Genomic DNA, 20,713 nt, shown 5'->3' on the forward strand with positions numbered 1-20,713 from the left:
AGTCAGACACAACTAAATCAAACAACAACAAACCTTAAAGTACCATATAAATACTAACTTATTGCCATGTGACACTTGGAGACTTTTCAAAGCACCGTCACATCTGTTATTTCATTCTGTTGCTGGAAGGGAAGTGTTATCATCCCCATTTTAGAGATGGGAAATAAATCTAAGGCCCACAAAAGAAGACAGACTTGCCCCAAATCAACCAGCAAGTCAGTAGCAGAGCTGGGAGCTCCCTTGCACCGGGAGGTCTCTTTCCAATGTCCCAGCAACTCTGACCCCTGAAGAGGGACTGCTGGTCTCAGCCCGCTCAGAAAACATCTGATCCTCTGCGGACAGACAGCAGGAAGCACCCTGTGGTGGGAAGGCTCAGTCCTCCTCCAGCCCCGGAGGCCTCCCTGGAAGTTCACACCCCCCTGTTCCCTTTCTCAAGTCTCAGAGAACCTCTAGCATCTGAGACTAGAACACTGGGCTCTAACTTCTTTCCTTTCAAAGGCTCTGATAATTCATCTCTGGATCTTAGGGAAGTGATTTCCTCTCTTGATAATCTCATTTTTTTTTCCATATCCTTTCCCTCTCTCTCCTTTACTAGCCTCAAGAAGGCTAGCAAATAAAATGACCTTAACCAAACTCACATTTCTATGGCATTTTAAGGTTTACAAAGTCCTTTTATCCCTGTAACAATCCGGTGAAGCAAGCCTAAAGTATTTAGTGATCCATCTTGCTATAGAAATGGCAATTATGATTAATGAGAACAGAGGTCTGTCTGGTTTTGGTTCAGATCGGTGATGTTCTGGGTATAGGGGAGTCCCAGCAGGGAATGCCGAGACTTCAAGGCTGAGACCTCAGCCTTAGACAGTTACCTTAGTGCACTGAGAGGTTAGGTGACTTGGCCCGGGGTCAAACAGGCAGCAGGCGTCAGAGGTGAGACTCAAACCCAGCTCTCCTTGGATCCAAGGCCAGTTTTCTATCTATCACACCTCTCTGGTGAGCTATTATTATCTACATTATGCACTTGGAGAACCTTGGCTCCCAGAGATGAAGAGACTTGTCCAAAGTCACCCAGATTAGTGGCAAAGCTATGACAGAGACCGGGGCCTTCTGACTCCAACTCCAGTGCTCTTTCCCCTATCTATACCTCTTCCCAGAATTTAGAGAGAGCTGGAAAAGTCCTTGGGGCTCATCTAGCCCAAATCCCTCATTTCACAGATGGGAAATCAGGCCCAGAGTGGTCCAGGACACACACAGGTGTTAAGAAGCAAAAGTGGGATGCAATCCCTTATCTGCTGGCTCTAAGTCCAGCACCCTGGACACAACTGGCCAGGCTATGAGGTCTATATCCTCTCCTTTTCACCCTCAGCAAGGCTAATCCCCTTCCCCTTTTCCCTGGGCTTCAGAGAAAGGCCCAGAAGCCTGGCTCACAGCATGTAGGTGATCACGCCCATACTCCACATGTCTGTTTTATCAGATATTTGGTCATAATTCACCACCTCTGGGGACAGGAACTCAGGGGTCCCAAAGTTGACTTTAAGCTTCTCTTTTGGATTGTACCTGGAGGGAGAAGGGGAAAGGGGAGCACAGGTTCAGGTTCAGGTGCCAGTGGGTGGGTGCTGGCTCCCAAAAAGGTTGTTATCTTTTTGCTTTCCCCTTCCCCCTGCCCCTTCCACTTCCAGGCACACAGCCAGGAAGCCCAGGGCTCAAGCACAGGGCATGCTGGTGTTCTCAAACTCCCAGCCAAACCCCTGGGAAGACTGCAGACCGCAGACTGGGACACTCCCCTTCCGCTGGGCTGTCCTCCCCTCCCCACTGGAGCAGGAGGTCACAGGGCTGGGGAAAAGTGGTTCTTCCCTACCCCACCCACTAATCGGGGAGAGGGGGCCAGGAGGACAGGACGGGGGAGGGAGGAGGGGAGGGGTACCTCCGTGCCAGGCCAAAGTCGATGATCTTCACCATGTGTCCCGTGGTGCTGACACATAATATGTTCTCCGGCTGCAGAGACAGGACAAGGCCCCCACACCCACACAGCCCCTCAGACCCAGGGGCTCCTATTTCTGCCCTGGCCAGGATGCCTATCCTGATTACCCCAGCACCACCTGCCACCCCGGTCCCCAAATAATCTCAAGGTACTCCCTGGGGAAAGGCCCTCCCCACTCCCCTTTGCCAGCTCTTCAAATTGTCTCTTTTCTTCAAGGCCTCATGACATGAGCTTTTAGTACTGGCCCTGACACTTACTATATCACCCTGCTCCCTACTTTGGGCCTATTTTCCTATCTCTAAAATGAGGTGGATGGACTTTACTGTTTCTTCTAGCCTATGTTCTAATATTTCTGTTAAGGCCCCCAGCTCTGCCATTCTATCTTCTAACATTCTGTGTTCTGACATTCTGTAAGACCCCTCCCCCAGTTCTGACATTCTATCTTCTAAGGACCTTCTCCACCACCCTGACATTATATGTTCTAAGGTCCCTCCCAGCCCTGCCAGTCTATGTTTTAACATTCTATCATCTAACATTCTGTGTTTTAACATTCTGTTAGCCCTCCCCCATCCCAGTTCTGACTTTCTATTTTCTAAGGACCTCTCACCCTCTGCCATTCTATATCTGAGGTCCCTCCCAGCTCTGCCAACCTATGTACTAACATTCTGTGTTCTAACATTCTACTAGACCTCCCCCAGCCTGTTCTGACGTTCTGTTTTCTAAGGATCTGACATTCTATGTTCTAATATTCTGTTAAATACCACCCCCAAGTTTTGATATTCTATTTTCTAAGGACCACCTCCCCCACCCTGACATTCTATGTTCTAAGGACCCTTCATATTCTATGATCTAATATTCTGTGTTCTAACATTCTATTTTCTAAGAACTGCCCCCCAAACACACATACTTCTGCCATTCTGTTCTAATGTCTCTCCCAGCATTCTGAATCTTGCCATTGTCTGAATGTCCCTCTGGGGAGGAGGGGCAAGGCATCCCTCCCCATCACCTCTGTATGACTCACACCCAGGCCTGGTCTTTGGTGATGGCAAGCCAATAGAAAGAGTGATGTTGGGGCAGTTTGTCTCCACTGCAGGCCCCGTCTCCCTGTGGCGCCCTTTCACAGGTGCCCAGAATCCCCCTGCAGCCGTTGGCTTCTCAAGGCCCCCCACCTAGGCCAGTCTGTCCTGCTCAGACAGTATCCTGGGCTTGGACTTCTCTCCCTATTTCCCCAAATCAAAATCTGTTCCCAGCAAACATTTTGATCAACTTGGGTATTAATGAATGGTTAGAATAGAATTCTAACGGTGCAAGATTCTGGCGCCGGCCCAGGACAGTGGGTATGTGATCTTCCCAGTGCCCCTCTAACTATGAATCAGTCCGTCTTGTCTCCCACGCTAGGCTGTAATAATAATTATTCAGACTTCAAAATTCTGTAGACCTTAATGTTTACAAACGACTTTCCTCATTCTGCCTGTGAAGCAGAGAATGCAAGTATTATCATCTCTATTTTAGAAAGGCCTAAAGTAAGGCTGGAAGAGCCCCAGAAAGCAGGGGTTCTCTTCCCATGTAAGTTCTGCAAACTCAAGACAGTGTTCCACCCAAGCAGGGCCCATAGGACACTCAAAGGCTGACTATTCCTGGCCTATTCATTACCACCTTCCCATGCCCCTCACCCTCCTCCTCAGTCCACTGACCCAAGCTCAGGCTGGCTCTGGCAACCCAGGTACCTTGAGGTCTAGGTGAAGGACTCTCATTTTGTGCATAAAAAGGATCCCATCACAGATTTGCCTGACGAACACCATGGTATCCACCTCGGTCAGCTGGTAGTCCTCATCCACAATCCTCTCGAACAGCTCTCCACCCTCCACGCTGGGTGTATAAGACACCACCATGACCCCAGCCTCCAGCCACCCTCTCTTCCCACCTAGCCCCATCCAACAATAAACATCATCAGAGCTGAAATTTTTATATCAATTTCCCCACACAGCTTTGTGAAGGTTAATACCATGAGGATTATCAGTCCCATTTTACAGATAGGGAAACTGAGGCTCAGGACAAGACCATGACTTGTCTAGGATCACATAGCCAGAGAAAGTTCAAATACTTCTGCGTAACATCCAAGCCCTCTACAATCTAGCAGTGCCCCATCTTTCTAGCCTCAGGTTCATATTCTCCGTACCCTCCATACAAAAGTTGGTGGATCTACGGCCTCTACCCAAGCTGAACTTCTCTCGGGGCCCCAATCTAGCAATGCCCTCCTTTCTAGCCAAACCTTGATTCAACCTTTGACTCTTCTTCCTCCTTCAGCCCTCCCATCCAATTAACCTGTCAGTTTTGTGTCTGAATTCTCTCTCATACCTCATTCATCCTCTCTATACCTCCTGCCATTCCCCTTATATGGGCCTTCATTACTATCTGCCTGGATTCTTCTATTTCCACACTTTTCCCCCTTCAATCTATCCTTTATCCTGTTGCCTGAAAAAATCTTCCCTGTGTATTAATCCATCTTGTCATGCTCCTACTCAAAAACTCTAGTGACTCCTTATTACCAGCCGAGTAAAAGTTAGAGTCCCTTTCCTGGCCTTCAAAACCCAAAATTATCTGGCAACACTTTATTTACCTTTCTAGCCTTATACTCAATACTCAATCCAAGCTGGACCTCTCCCAAGACACCTCGTACTGACAATGCCTTTGCTCAGACAATATTTTCTGTGCTTTGAATGTTCCCCCAATCTTTTTCTTTTGCTAGTTGGAATCCCACCCACTCTTGAAGGTCCTACTCCTCCAGGAAGCATTCCCTGATCCTCCTCTATCTCCCATGGCATTTTATTTGTACTGCTCACTATATATATAATGAAATATTGTATGTGATAGCAACCATGTCTGTATCTTTTCCCCTACCTCTCACCCCCACTAGAATATGAGCTCCATGAGGGCAGGTACCCTGTCTCATCTAAATTTTGTAACTTCCCCAGCACAAAGCACACAGTTCTACACATGGTAGGTGTCTAATAGATGTTTCCTGAATATGTATTTGTTGACATGGTAAAGTCAGAACTTGAACCCAGATCTTCTGAGCCAAATACAGAACACTTCCCACTACCCCACACTGTCTAGATGTGTGTTTGGCACTGGGGGAGATGTGGATCTAGGGGTGGGGACCTGCAGTTCTTCAGGGAAGGCCACTTAGAATGAGGTTTAGGAAGTGGAGGTCAGATTGAAGGCTCAGGTACAGAATGAGCTCCTCCATCTTCTTGGAAAATGCCTGTCCTCCCCCTAATTGTTCACTCACAATTCCATGAAGAGGATGATCTCATGTGAGGTCTCGATGGCTGCATAGAGCTGGATCAGATTTTGGTGGTTCAACTGGTTCATCACCTCAATTTCCAACAGTGCCATCTCCTGGGTTCCAGAAACAGTCAGAGAACATTGACAGCATCACTATCACCACCAACAATATCATCACTAGCCCCCTTTTGTTTTACCATTTACTGTATTTGCCATTATCATTATCACCTCCATCACCACAACCACACCTTCCATTATAGTCCCCCATATTCACCAGAATCATTAATATTGCAACAGCATCACCACCACCATCACCCCCCCACCCCCACCACCATCATCGTCATTCCCACCACCATCACCATCATCACCACCACCATTATCATTATCACCACCAGTCACTAGATCTACCATCACCACCACCATCACCATCACCACTATCATTACCACCATCATCATGACCATTATCATTATCATCACTAGTCACTATATCTACCACCATTAACTTTGTAGCAGCCTCACCACCAACATCATTACCACCATTATCATCATGTTTGCCATCACCTTCATGACCACCAAGCCTTAAACAAATGTCTCACTGCTTGCAATCCTGTGCTGGATGCTGGAATTATAGGGGCTAGGTATCTTTCTGGGGCAGGGATGAGGGGGAGAGAGATGGACCTCAAACTGCCCTCTTTGGACCAAGAGAAAGTCTAGAGTCTTATCAAGAAGAGGAAGCCCTAGGTAGGGAGAAAGTGGAAGGATCTGCAGTTCAGGCATTCCCTCCAGAGCTCTCTTCCTATAGCCTTTTACAAGGGAGAGAGATTCTAGAAGGGACACGTGTGATAGATGGAGGGAGCTGGGAAAGACAGGATGCCTGAAGAGCCAGCTTCCTCCTGGAGTCACCCAGCTTGCCAGTGCCCTATTCATTCCCAAAGGATGAGAAGACAGACAACATCCACCTGCTGCCCCGGAAGACCCCACCTTGTCTTTCGGGCTTTGCTTCTTGATGATCTTCGCAGCCAATTTGAGGCCTGTGGCTTTCTCTGTACATGTGCAAACTTCCCCAAATTTCCCCCTAGAGAAAGGAGGAGTTGAGGGTCAGAGGGCCATTGGCCAAGGGAACAAGGTACAATATGCCCAGCAATGGCTTGGCCTCAACCCAGATTGATCACTGACCCCACCCACTCCCTGGGGAGGAAGATAACTGAACTAGTTTCTAGCCCTGCTTCTGTGTGACCTCCAACAAGGTCCTTCTTCTCAATGAGCCTCATTTTCCTCATCTGTTGTTCAGTCATTTCAGTCCTGTCTGACTCTTCATGAACCCATCTGGGGTTTTCTTGGCAAAGACACTGGGGTGGTTTGCCATTTCCTTCTCCCAGCTCATTTTACAGATGAGGAAACTGAGGCAAACAAGGTGAAGTGACGTGCCTATGGTCACACAGCTAGTAAGTGTCTGAGGCCAGATTTGAACTCAGGAAGATGAGCCTTCTTGACTCCAGGCCTGGCACTTTAACCACTGTACCACCTAGCTGCCCCTTTCCTCATCTATAAAATTGTAATGACCAAATGGGACTGCCATGAGAATCCAACAATAAAACAAATAAATTAAATAGATTATTGTTGTTTGTCCTTTGTTCTGGAAGAGGACCATGACATCAGGGTGGTGATTTAAGTGAGGGAGGGCTGTGCAAAGTCACCAGCCTCACTTTCTGCTCTGGAGTCATCTGGGTCCAGTGGCCAGATATCCATCAGGACGACTGGAGATGGCCCTCAAGTAGATTTGAGGAATAACTAAAGAACCCTTCAGGCCTCTCTTAGGAGCTCCAATCTTCCCCCAGGGGAGGTCCAAAAGATCAAAGCCTACAGGGAAGGGAGAACCAGGAAGGATCACTGGTTTTGTATGCGCGGTGTATGTGTGTGTGTGTGTGTGTGTGTGCACACGTGCGCACAAGCACTCCCGCGCATGTACAAAAGAACAATAAAATGTTACACAAACACACCCCACCTTCTAAGCTGGGTCACCCCCATATCCTGTGACCCAGGCAGTGAGAGGCAGTATGAGCTAAGTCAGGGCTGTCCAAGGTCAGGCATAATAATAGCTAACGTTAATCTGTTTGCTTTAATCAGGGGTATGCTGGTGGGTGTTTAATAACCAGCTCCTGAAAAAAAATGCATATACAAAGCACACATTTAGGTTTAATATTCATTATTTTTCTCTATCACTTTCTTAAGTCTAGCCAAAGTTTCCCAAAGTGGGGAATACCACCCCTTAGGAGGACAATGGTGGGGGGCAGTAGTTGTCTTGGGTGCAACTGGGGGGCATTGAATAAAAACAAGGGGATGGTGAAATCATAAGAAGAGAAGAAAATTTTGAAAAATCATTCGTATGTTTCATCTGTTGTGTAATAGAGTTAAATTTGTAGTGATTATGTTATTTTCCAAATAAACACATAAAATGAAAGTTATAACTGATCAGTGGTCAAGTCCACCAACAGGTCTTAACAAGCAAGTGTTGGCAGACAAGCATGTCACACATTGGCAGGAAGTCCAACATGCATCAGCAGGAATATGTGCGTGTGACTTGTTTACGATACAGTACTATACAGTTACATGATGCAATATTGCATCATCAAAGTTTCAATGCAGGAAAAAACCCACAAATTTATAATAAATTATTAAATTTAAGATATGTCATTTTAATATATATACATATATTATAATGATGCAAATTTCAAAAAAAAATGTTAAAGGGTTAAAGAAAATTTCCATGGGGGTGCTGAGTAAATTTTTTTTTAAAAGAAGGCAGTAGGCCAAATAAGTTTGGGAACCTCTGGTCTAGATGAACAACAAAACAACAAATCGATAAAACAATAAATGACTTGTGGGTTTTTCAGAGGTATAAATGCTCACATTGAAAATTTAACAATTGACTCTCTTGAGCCAGCTGGAGTTGGTTCCAGCATACTCCAGCTTTAAAGTCTACAAAACATTTTATAAATATTCCCTAATTTGAGTTTCACAACTCTTGGGAGGGAAGCACTGTTATTGTCCCATTTTGCAGAGGAGGAAGCTGAGACTTAAAGAGATTAAATGACTTGCTCAGGGTCCCACAGCCAGTAAGTGTTGCAGAATTTGAACCCAGCTTTTTCCAGCACTCTTTTCCACTCCCTCTGAAAATATTCCACTGCTACCCTGCTAAGGGGACAGCACCCGCTTCCCCCAAATTCACCTTTCTCTGCCTCCAGTAAAGCAGGACAGATGTGGGGATCCCTGAAATTTCCCCTACCTTCCCCCCTAGGCACTAATACTCTCTCCCTTTTCAAATTACCTGGTATAATACTTCTCTGTGTACATGTTGGACCTCCACAGTTGAATATAATCTCCTTGAGGGCAAGAACTGCTTCCTTTTTGTCTTTATATCACCAATGCCTGGCAAAGTGCCTCCCACATAGGAGGTACTTAATAAATGGTGGGTTGAAATCAATTTTGGTTGAATTCAATTCAATCCAGTCCAATTGAATTGAATTCAACCAGCATTTATCGAATGCCTTCTACTTACAAGGCATATTGCCAGGCAAGTTGGACCCTCGTAGGTCCATCTATGCTAAAGGTGGGCAGGAAAGGATCTCCAGTGTCTATTTCCTCTCTCTGTCTCCTCCTCACCCTCCTCACCAACCAGAGGAGGGCCCTGCCTTCATCCCCAACACCTGGGATAGGTGCTTAATAAATCTCAAGGAATTGAATTACCTGCCCTCCCGCCTACCCTCCCTTTGCACCCAAACCAGGCTGGCATAGGCTCTCCACCCATGCATCAGTCTGGCTTCTTACCCTCCTAGTTGATGCTGGGAGTTGATGGTGAATTCGCTGCTCACATTTGCAGTCCTTAGCTCCACAATACGGTGGGGGAAGGGAGCCGGAGGAGGGGGGCAGTCATCTGAGAACAAATAAAATACACATTCATTAAGGCAGGGGTTGGCCTTTGTCATTCTCCGCTGCATGGCACACAGTAGGCACTTAATCAATGCTTGGTCACTGATTAAGAGATTGTTGCATGCAGAACATAGACTGGACTAAGCAGACAGAATCTGAATCAGCTCTGGGAAAGGAGCTGGACCATACTCCCTTAGAAAAACACCTCCACAACTGGGTATGGAAATCTATCTTACCCGTCAGAAAAATAAGGGGGGAAGGGGACAAGAGAACAGGGGGTTGATAGAGAGGAGGGCAGATTGGGGGAGGGGATAATCAAAAGCAAACACTTCTGAGGAGGGACAGGGTCAAAAGAGAGAATAGAATAAACGGGGTAGGGAGGGGTTAGGATAGGATGAAGAGAAATATACTTAGTTTTTTACAACAGGACTACTATGGAGTGTTTTGCATGACTGCACATACATAACCTGTATCAAGATGCTTGCCTTTTCAATGAGGGTGGGTGGGAAGGGAGGAAGGGAGAAAATTTGGAACTCAAAGTTTTAAAAAACACATGTTAAAAAAGAAAAACATCACCACAACTGACCCATCCATCCCCCTAGGAACTCAGGTGGATCCCCAGTCCTGTATTTAGGCTCAGCCGACTTTAGTTAATCCCTGCTAAAACTCTGGGAGCAAGCATTAATGGCTGATAATGTGGGAGGGAGGCATTACATGGAAGGAGTGCTAGTTCAGGAGTCAGAAGAACTGAATTTGAGTCCTGGCTTGGACTAATTGTGTGAGCCACAGGGAAGTGGGTTGAGAATCAGAGAACCTGGGATCATAGGATCATAGAATTTAGTACTTGAACTTTTGAATCCTAGCCCTACAACCTGTGTGATTACTACTCGGACTTCCTGAGATTATGTGACTTGACCTCTCCAGGGACAGTTTCTTTCTCTGTAAAATGAGGGAGTTGAACGAGCTCTGTCATTCTATGTTTCGTTATAGTCCAAGACCCTAAAAGCCTTACAGACACCCCCGAGTACCTCCCAGCCCCACTACTACGTCATCAAGTAATCAAAGCAGAGGTCTGTTGGGACCAGAGAACCTATCCCCTCCTCGAGACATTCTTCCCTGATGGCCTTATTTATGGACGCAGGGGCTGAAACATACTGGTTATGAGGAGAGAGAGAGAGGCAGCAACATGGCAGATCGTGTCTGACTATACCATAAAGATCTTAGTTCAAATCCTGCATCAGATATTTCTAGCTGTGTGACCTTGGACAAGTCATTCATAACCTTTTTCAGCCTCAATTTCCTCATTGGTGATATGGGGACAATAATAGCATCTACCTCCCAGCATTGGGCGTTGTAAAGTTTAAAGAGCTATATACAAGTTAGCTGTTATGACCTGAGTTCAAATCCAGCCTCAGACATTTCTTAGCTATGAGACCCTGACAAGTCACTTAACCTCTGCCTGCCTCAGTTTCCTCATCTTTAAAATGAGGATATTAATAAAACCTAGGGTTTTGAGGATCAAACGAGAAAATAATTGTGCTTAGCACAGTGCCTGGCACATAGTAAGTGCTATATAAATATTAATTATTATTATTATTATTATTTTGGAGAGGTAGAGAAGGGGAAGAAATCCCCAGAAAGAGTCTGAGAAGCCACGTTTGCCATAGACAGAGGTTGCCACCTAGTGCCAAAGACCAGGAATAAGCAGTCTTTGCTCAGGGTTGGATCCCGGGGAGCAGTGGCACTTTCTATGGGAGGCAGCCCTCTCAGAAGGCTTCCTTCAGACCTCTGCAAGGGGGAGCCCAGTCTCTTTGCTAGAGAGCAGCGGCGTGGCTCAGGGAGGACTTTGGGTCCAGCGTGGCAGGCTGTTACTGACTCTCCACCATCTCCCTGACCCCACAGATTCTCTTCACCCTACCTCACCTCCTCCTAGGGCCCTAACAGAGTCGGTTCCAGCCATACCCCTCCCATAGGGAATTAAAGACAAGTAATATTCATCATCTCAGCCCCAAACTTGGCAAAGCCTTAATTGCCCCTAGGAGGCCGCTAGGTGGCGCAGAAGATAGAGCACCGGGCCTGAAGTTAGGAAGACAAGTTCAAATCTGGCTTCAGATACCTACACTTTCTAGCTGTATGACCCTGGGCAAGTCATTTAGCCTCTGTCTACCTCAGTTTCCCTAATAGGAAAATAGGGATAATAATAGAACCTACCTGAAGTGCTGTAGTGAGGAGCTAATGAGATAATATTTGTAAATCACCTGGCACACAGTAGGCTCTATATAAATGCTTATTTCCCTTCAGGTTCACTTTGTTCCTCCTCTGCTCAAGAACATTCTATGGTTCTCTATTGCCTCTGGATAGTCACAGACTCTAGATCTGAGAGGGGCCTCAACAGAATTTTTGTGCTCCATACCAGCGATTCCATGTGTAGGGAGCTCCTGGGGTGAAAATTCTTTCCACTGATGAACAGCAACTCCTCTCTAACTTATGGTCTTATGGAGTTGCCTGAGAACATTTAGAGGTTAAGTAACATACCCATGGTCACACAGCTGGTATGTGTCACAGGCAGGACTCAACTCAAGTCTTTCTAACTCCCAAACCATTCCTCTATCCAGGATGCCTATGCAGCTGCCTCTTTCATAACAGTGTTAAAGCTGAATGTGATCTTAGGAGGTGCCACAACAGAACCAGAAAGGCCATTAGAAATAATTTAGTCTGACTTCCTCAGTCAGGCACCGCTGCTCCCATTATAGCCCCTCTGGAGTCCCCAGGCCTTCAAGAATGCCCATCAAACCTGCCTGGAGCAATGCAGCCCAAGACTGTGTGGAACTCCTCCCTTCACTGAGCTCCTGGAGTCCCTCTTTCTGTGCCCTGGAGATCAGCATTTATGTACCCTGATCCACCTGAGATGGTACTCTCCCCAGCCCAGACTATGTTGTGACCTCCCTGAAGGCAGGGACCGAGGTCTACTTATGTCTGCATCAGTTAAAGTAAGGACGTGTAGTGAGCTGGGTGTTTCACCTGTAGTCCTTCTAACTTCATAAGTAATGAATTCTTCACTTCAGCAGCTTTCTCACAGCCCCTCATATCTGTATCTAGAAACTAAGAATCTCAGTCATGCACATTCAGAGATCAACAAGCCCAGCCCTTCATCTCCATCTCCAGAGACTGCCACTCCCAACCTCTCAGTCCAGCAGAATGGTCTGGCACCTCCCATCTAAATCTAGAATCCAACAATCCCAACCCCCCTGACCTGTTATCTGGAAACTAACCCTTTTAATTTCTTTCTGCTATATCTAGAACCCAACAATCCCAACCCCCCTCATCTGTATCTGGAAACTAACCTTTTTAATTTCTTTCCACTATATCTAGAACCCAACAATCCTAATCTCCCTCATCTGTATCTGGAACCCAACCATCTCAATTCCTCTCATCAATATTTAGAATTTTACCCCTCACAGTTGTGTCTAGAACCTAATTATCCCAACCCCTCTTATCTGTATCTGGAACATAACCATCCTACTTCTTCTTATCAATCTCTAGAATTTAACCCCTCCAGTTGTGTCTAGAACCAAACAATTCCAACTCCTTTCATCCATATCTAGAACCTAACAATCTCAATTCTTCTCATTAATTATCTAGAATCAAACAATCCCAAATTTTCTCATCTATAGCTAGAATTTAACCCTGCACATTTGAGTCTAGAACCTAACAATTCTTAGAAGTCCAACCCCCTCACCTCTGTATCTAGAACCCAACAATGAAACTCCCTCACATCTGGGAGCTGAGTATATTGAAAAAGGGCAATGGATTTGGAATCAGAGAATCTGGGTTCAAATTCTTACTCTGCTATCCACTATGTATATGGCCTTGGGCAAGTCATTTAACTCCCTAGTCTTCAGTTTCTATATCTGTGAAATGGGAGGATCAGAGTAGATGACCTCAGGCATCCTTTCCAGCTGCCTATGGTCTTTATCACAATTCTTCACAGCTGGATCTAGAACCTAAGGATCATAGTCATTCACATCTGCACCAAGCAACTCAGATCACATAATTAGAACAGTGCCTGACACATTGTAGATGCTTAATAAATACTTAGTGACTGATTGAATTTATAAATCATTATTTTTTTTGATTCTCAGAAATGAGGCAGCCAAATGGCACAGTGAACAGAGCGTTGGGCCTGGAGTCAGGAGAGTTCAAATCCAGCCTCACACATTCCTAGCTGTGTGACTCTGGGAAAGTCACTTAACCCCAGTTTCCGTGTCTGTAAAATGGGGAAAATAATAGCATTTGCCTCCAAGATTGTTGTAAGGATCCAATGAGATAATATTTGTAAAGCACATAGCACAGTGCATGGCACATTGTAAGCTCGACATAAATATTAGCTATCATCATCATCATCATCATTATTCACAACACCCCTGTGAGATGGGTTGAGAAAGGATTATTGTCCTCATTTTATGTGAAGAAAGTACTTTGCAGGGGGCAGCTAGGTGGCACAGTGGATAGAGCTCCAGCCTTGGAGTCAGGAGGACCTGAGTTCAAATCCGACTTCAGATACTTGACACTTACTAGCTGTGTGACCCTGGGCAGATCACTTAACCCCGATTGCCTCACCAAAAAGCAAAAAAAAAAAAAAAAAAGTACTTTGTAAAACTTGAAACACTACAGAAACATGACGTGTAATTATTATTGTTCTTGTTAGCAAGCCTGCTTCCTTCCTTTAAAAAAAAAATATTCCTCTGGTCTAGGAAGGATCTCAAAGCATCTTACATACTACTCAGGCTTCTGCCTCACTAGGGTAAGAGAAGTATAGGCATGGAGTGGGGGTGGGAGGACAGACGGGATGCTGGGGATGAAACCAGAGCTGAACTCAGACTTCTGCCCCAATGCATGAGGTTGCCTGATTTTCCGGCCCTATCCAGTGACATCTGCTCGATGTCAGGGCTCGGTGCCCCTGCCTCGAGCCCTCTCCTTGGCCAGAAAGGGAATCCTGTCTGGGAGCCTGAGCTGAGTGAGCAAAGGTCAGGCCCCAACTTGTCCCCAGGCTGGGGGGGTGGGGGGAGAGTAGGGTTGGCAGTGTCTTTTCTGAGTCTAATATTACTGCCCCGGGGGCCATTCAGGCTGGGCCTTGGATCTGGTTGGCACAAGATCCTGGTCCCTTTGGTTCTTCTGCAGGCTACAGACCTCATTGAGTTGGGGGAAAGAACACCAGAGTTTGGGGACCATGGTCCTTAAGCCCTAGACATAGGCTACCCCCATGCTGAACCCCACCTCATTGCTAAACCTACCCAGAATCTCAAAGTTATCCTCTTTGTTGGCACTAGGACAAGCAGTCTTCTCTGTCGCCTCTTTTTCCAAGGGAACAGCCTGGAACACGATCCCTTCAGGGTCGTCCCCTTCTTTAGCCGAGCTGCTGTCCGGCTGGGCTTTGGGAGGACTAGCTGGGCTGGGCTGGGCCTGGGATCTCTCTCCTTCTGGGCCCTGAGCCTTCTCCAAAGGCTTCTCCTTCTGGCTCCCTGCCTGAGGATCTACCAACTTCTTCCCTCCCTCTGCAACCTTGCTAGCAGCACCGGGGGTGGAGCTGGCTTGTCCAGGGATGGTTCCTGAGATCTGAGAACTCTCCTTTCCACTGAGAGCTTTCTCTGCTTCCCACAGGCTCTTCTCCATCGGTTTCTCAGAGCTAGAAGAGAGGGAAAGGGTAGATTTTAGATCCACTGAGCCTTTCATTGGTAAAGGCTCCTCATTCCCCAGCCAACTCAGAGACCCATGTAGGGTCTGTGCTCACAGGGAAGGTTACCAGAGAGACAACTCCATCACCAGGTCAAATTCTAGGCCTCAGGGGAGGGGACAAAGGGAATAGGTATCCAGGAAAAGTCATGCATGGTGTCAGGAGACCTGATGAGTCGTTCCTCAGAATAGGGAGGACGAAGACCGGCACCCCAGAGAGGGAGACAAGGGGAATAAATTTACAAGATGCTAGACTTATAAATGTCTTTTTAGAGCTGAAAGGAATCTTAGAGGGATAGTTAGGGCAACCCTTCCTCATTTTGCAGAGATGAAAGCTAGGGAGGGAAAATGACTTGTTTAAGATCACGCAAGTTGGAAACAGAGCTAAGATGAGAACCCAGGTCTTACTGCCTTTCACTGTCATTGGCTCCAAGGTCTCATAGCTCAGGTGAAAAGCCCTGTGGGTGCTAAGAAAGGAGAGCACTTACCTCTGGATAGTGGCAGGGCAGCTGGGGCTGTGCAGGAAGGGTGGAGGGGCCCTCTTAGGGTCTGCTTTGCCTGCTGGCTTCTTTTCTTCCTTGGTCCGTTCTCCTGCTCCTTGGCCACCCTTGTTGTCCTGCCCAGTCTCAGACCCCTTGGTGCCAGCCTCTGGTTTCTTCCCTGACGATTCCATCGGTAGGGACTGCTGGGGCAGGGCAGCCGGTGGGCCGGCACTCGCCTCCGATGCCAGGGGTGCCTCTCCTGCCCCTCCATCTGGGTGGGCCACCCCACCAGCAGTAGCAGCTTTCTCCTTGGGGGGGCCTGGGCTGCCAGGCAGGGGCTGGCCTGGAGGCACAGCTCCTTTCTCCTGGACAAGAGAAGCCTCATCAGCCTTGCCTTTGGGGGCATTGTCTGCAAGTGAGAAGGTGATATTAAATTGGGTGGTCCCCTGAGCTCCACCTCAGACAATGTGCTGTAGCTCCCTGGCCCTGCCCGGTCTTTTTAATCCATCCCCCCAATAACAGTAACAACCACTTATATTTCTATAGCTTGAGCAACAGATAGGGCAAGGATTATAGCCCTCCCCAACCCTTCCCCTCTACCATTTTTACAAAGGTGGGCTAAGGTTCAGAGAGAATCATAGGATCTTAAAGGTGAAAGGAACCTTAAGCATCATCTAATGCAGTCCTATCATTTTGCAAAAGAGAAAACTGAAGCCCAGAAAGAGGAAGGGACTTGGGCGCAGCTAGGTGGCACAGCCGATAGAGCACCAGCCCTGGAGTCAGGAGGACCTGAGTTCAAATCCGGCCTCAGACGCTTGACACTTACTAGCTGTGTGACCCTAGACAAGTCACTTAACCCCATTCTCTAACCAAAAAAAAAAAAAAAAAAAGAGGTACGGACTTGCCCATGATCACCTACCACCGGGACTGGGATCTGAACGCACATCTCTCTTGACTCCAAGTACAGCACTCTTTCCCCAAAATCTCATTGTTAGCGTCTAGATTCCTGGCCCATGTGCCAGGCCCTTTCAGGACAGCTAGATAGTGCCCACAGCTTCCACCTCTGTATCTGAAATGCTCATGTCCACTTCCCCTGGCTGGCTGACAGTGAGACCCACCCCTGTATCCTGCTTGCCCCTTTCCAGGAATGCCCAGAACTGGACCCTCTGCACAGGGCGGCTGTGCATCTTTTCCAGAAAGGGAGTGGGAATATGCCAAGGGTTTGCCCAGTGCCCAGACTCTAACTTCCTGCCTGCTCGGTACTTCCTATTTCTCTTGAGGAGACCTATGGAGTAGTGGAAAAAGCCCCGGATTTGGAGCCCAAGGAGCTGGTTTAAAATACCAATTCTGCTACTGAAGGAGAAAGTCATTTCCTATGTTTGGGCCTCCGTTTCCTAGTCTATAAAACGAGGAGCTTGGGCTTGGCATCAATCAGTCAACAAGAATTTATTGAGCGCTTACTATACTCCAGGGCCTATGCTAAGAGCAGGAGATGCAAAGAAAGGCAAAAACACAGCCCCTGACCTCAAGGAGCTTCCTTTCTAACGAGGAAGACAAGAGTCTCTTCTCTCCCACACAAGGCTCCAGAGGGCATCCCTTACTGTCCTGTGCTCTGAGCTAGGGACTATAAGCAGAGGATGGCAGGAAACACAGCAGCTTAGGGCACAGCCTCACAAAGAGAAGGATTCCAGCCCAGAGGGTAGCAGGGAGGGCAGGGGGCTTCACTTCAGCCTCCCACCTCAGGGTTTCAAGTTCTCCTAGCGCAGGCTATTCCCCCTACCTACCACCTGCCAGCTACCACCCGCAATCCCAGCACCTGGACCTGCTTCTGGGCTCGGGGCTCCTGGCTCTGCTGTTCCTTTGCCTATGGTTGCCATCAGCGAGGCTGGTCCTTCTGCTTGTCTGCCTCTAGTGTGTCGGACTATTGCCTGCAGAGAGAGGAGGGGAAGGGAGGTTTCAGTCCCAGGGAATGAAAGGGCAGAAGGAAACAGGAGGTAAGCTAGGGGAGTTCCTGACCAAGATGGGTCCTGGCAGGGGTGGGAAATCCGGAGAACTGAGGGGTGGGAGAAAAGGCATTTAGAGGCAGCTCTGGGGCATGCCAGGGGGCATAGGGAATCCAGTCCTGACTCTGGCTTGTACAGACTGAATATGAATGGCCCTCAGATCTAGAAGGTGTTGAGTGGTAAGGGACTAGGGGACGGGGTGAGTGGAGGGGGTGGGAAGGTTACCTGGTGGCCAGGCCCGGGCCAGGGCAGAGACGTGTGGCTGCCGAAGCTGGTGCTGCTCTATAACGAGTGCACGGAGCTGGGGAGGCAGTAAAGGAGGAGGAGGAGGAGGAGGAGGTTCAGGACGAGAAGGATCCCTTACACGGGGGCCATGCAGCTATGAGCCCAACAAGCTTCAACTTTCGGGCCACCTGTTCCTCTTGGCCCAGATTCAGAGGACACGCCATTCTTCCCCCGGCCACCCTGACGGCCAGCAGGGGCTCAGGCTTGGGGGAGCCGGGGCAGGGAAACAAACAGAAGCAGATGAGAGAGGAGACAGGGAGGAAGCAGTCACTGCCCAATCACCCAGGCCTCTGCACCCCTGGACCTAGATAGATATCTGCTCCTGATAAACCCAAGCTTTTCCTTTTTCCTTGGGTTCTGCACGGTACCAAGAGGATGGCTGGACTACCAGGGTCTTGCCTGGGGATCACCCCTTTCTATCCCTCTAGATCAGGGGTTCTTCACCTTGGGGCCCACAGACTCATTTCGGGGGGGGCTGTGAACTTGGTTGTTGTTTTTTTAATTTTGATGGCCATATTTCAATATGATTTCCTATTTCCCATATGGTTCCAATATAGTTTCACATTTCAATATAATTTCCTTTGAAATTCTATACAAAAAAATATATTTTATGAATTTAAAAATGTAACTCTGAGGAGTCAGGCGTCACCAGACTGCCGAAAGGGTCCATGATACAAAAGAAAAGGTTAATAATATCTGGTCTAGAGCCACACTTATGAGGGGAGGGGTGGTGTTGAAAGGGGCCCAAACTGGGCTGGAAGGGAAATTAAGACCCTCAGTGAGACTAAGGACATGAGGCCTGCTTCATTCTCTGAAACATGAGGGGATTAGAATAGACAGGTTCCAAGGTCCCTTCCAGCTCTAACGTTCTTCTTCCTCCACTCTATGATCCTTGCCAGCTCAAGACTTGGAGTCAGGTGACTTGAATTTGAAACCTGGCTTTGATTCATACCAGTTGTGCCACCCTGGGCAAGTCACTTTGCTTCCTGAGCCTCAATTTCCTTATAAATGGATAGTTTCCTACAAAGCAGGGGCAACAATCCTTGCACAATCTACCTTGAAGGATTGTGGTGAGGAGAATGCTTGTAAGTTTTAAACTCCTATAAAAACAGGAGGTTTTGCTGTTACTGTTAAGGTCCCTTCTAGCTCTGCCATGTCCTAAGATTCTTCCCAGCTCTGACATTCTATGTTCTGTGTCCTGAATTCCTTCCTAGCTCCATCATTCTGTTAGTCTGTGACTTTGGGCAGTGACCCTAGATGGATTGCCCTGAGGACACGGGGAACTCAGGGCCTTCCCAGTGGAGGCACAGGTCTTCCCATGTCTGCTTGGTGTACTTAAGTCACATCCACACCAAGGACATGAACAATGTTGCCCCAGGTTGGCCTCACGGTTCACTCCCCCACCTCAGTCCAGAGTCCTGAGGGGCTATTTAGGGGACAAACCTATCTCAGTGTCGTATGGAGGAGAGAGGGAGAGATCAATTTAAAGTCTGAACAACTAGGTGATAGCCCAGCCCCTGCCCCTCCCCCATTAGATTGTGAGATCTGTGAAAGGAGGTACCATCTTTTGACTTTCTTTGTATTCCTAGCCCTTAACACAGTGCCTTGCATATGGCAGATGTTTAAATGTTTATTGAATGACTAACTGCTTACTAACCTGTCCTTCAAATACAAGGCGACCCCAAAATCCAAGTCTTAGACTTTTGGGACACCCTAAACTGCCTTGTTTGTGGTTTTTTTAGGCAATTGGGGTTAAGTGACTTGCACAGGGTCACACAGCTAGTAAGTGTCAAGTGTTTGGTCTGAGGCCAAATTTGAACTCAGGTCCTTCTGACTTCAGGGCCGGTGCTCTATCCACTTGGTCACCTAGCTGCCCCCTTAAACTGCCTTGTTTAAGAAGCCTTTCCCTAGCCACCCCAGTCTACAGAGCTCTTTCTCCCGTCTGTACTGCTTCCTAAATCCCTTCCTCTCTGTACTGCTCATGGGGTACAGCCTGCAGGCCATTAGAGATTGTGAGTTTATTTTTTTTTATGTATACACATGTCCTATCTTAGCAGATAGATAGTATGTCTTGTCTCATTTTTACTCTCCAGAGTACTTTGCAGGGAGCAACGTGGCATTGTAAGTGGACCACTAGCCTTGGAGTCAGAAAGACCTGAGCTCAAATCTTCTGATATGATGGCAGTGTGACCCTAGATAAGTCACTTAACCTCTCAATAACTAACCTAGCCAGCTCTTTAGATCATGAGTTATCAGTATCAGTGAAGAAAGTATCTGCCTGAGGAGTTCCTTACCATGATGTTGAACGTCTGGACAAAGAAAAAAAAAACAAAGCAAAACCAAAACAAAAAAAAAAAAAAAAAAAAAGAGAGTGTCTTACAAAACAGTAGGTGCCCAAAACTACTCTCTTGAGAGTAGGTATCCTCACAGAATTGCCTGGTCACTTGGGGAAATAAGATTTTTTAAAAAAAATTATTATTGTCTTAAAACTGTATCCGCATTGCTACCAAAATAATCTTACTAATTCTCTGGTGTGCCCATGTCACTCTCCTGCTCAAAAGCCTTCACAGGCTCCCTGTTGTCCATAGGATAAACTACAGCCTCCTTGACTGGCATCCACAGCCTGATTCCAACCCATGTTTCTGCTCTCATTTCACCCGATTCTCTAGCAGCTAAACCACTTAGCTCTGAGCTCCTGCCCTGGGGCCATGCTTCCCCTCTCCAAACATCTGCTCCCCGCCTACTTACCCCTCATACCTCTTGCTATGGAGCTGGAATCCAAGTGGTTTTCTTCTTTGTAGCTTCTACTTGGTAGATGCTTCATAAATGTTCATTGGCTAGAACTGGACTGAACTGAATGTTGAGAGGGAGTAAGGACTGGGAGGATTCTAGGATTCCAGGATTTCTTCCATCTCCAGGGAAAATAGGACAAGAGGAAATAGACTTGTCTTTCTACAAGAGAACTGGAAAGACAACCTGTTAAGGAGAATTAGCAACCCTGGAGAGCTGAAGAA

At 47.3% G+C, this 20,713-nt stretch overlaps 1 protein-coding gene across 1 annotated transcript in view; it reads right to left on the reverse strand.

Moving 5' to 3' along the window:
- MYLK2 (myosin light chain kinase 2) overlaps nucleotides 1-17,288 on the reverse strand; it is a 24,294-nt gene extending 7,006 nt beyond the window's left edge. The window contains exons 1-9 of the mRNA XM_027868065.1: nucleotides 17,228-17,288; nucleotides 15,418-15,820; nucleotides 14,491-14,882; nucleotides 9,095-9,200; nucleotides 6,248-6,341; nucleotides 5,271-5,380; nucleotides 3,706-3,847; nucleotides 1,922-1,992; nucleotides 1,426-1,554 (exon numbers count right to left, since the gene is read on the reverse strand). Of these exons, the coding sequence (XP_027723866.1) occupies nucleotides 1,426-1,554; nucleotides 1,922-1,992; nucleotides 3,706-3,847; nucleotides 5,271-5,380; nucleotides 6,248-6,341; nucleotides 9,095-9,200; nucleotides 14,491-14,882; nucleotides 15,418-15,820; nucleotides 17,228-17,288 (1,508 nt within the window). The remainder of the gene's footprint in view (nucleotides 1-1,425; nucleotides 1,555-1,921; nucleotides 1,993-3,705; nucleotides 3,848-5,270; nucleotides 5,381-6,247; nucleotides 6,342-9,094; nucleotides 9,201-14,490; nucleotides 14,883-15,417; nucleotides 15,821-17,227) is intronic.
- Between the last annotated feature and the right edge of the window lie 3,425 nt (nucleotides 17,289-20,713).

The sequence above is a fragment of the Vombatus ursinus genome, unplaced genomic scaffold (genome assembly GCF_900497805.2).
Source record: "Vombatus ursinus unplaced genomic scaffold, bare-nosed wombat genome assembly UNPS02014786.1, whole genome shotgun sequence".
Lineage (NCBI taxonomy): Eukaryota > Metazoa > Chordata > Mammalia > Diprotodontia > Vombatidae > Vombatus > Vombatus ursinus.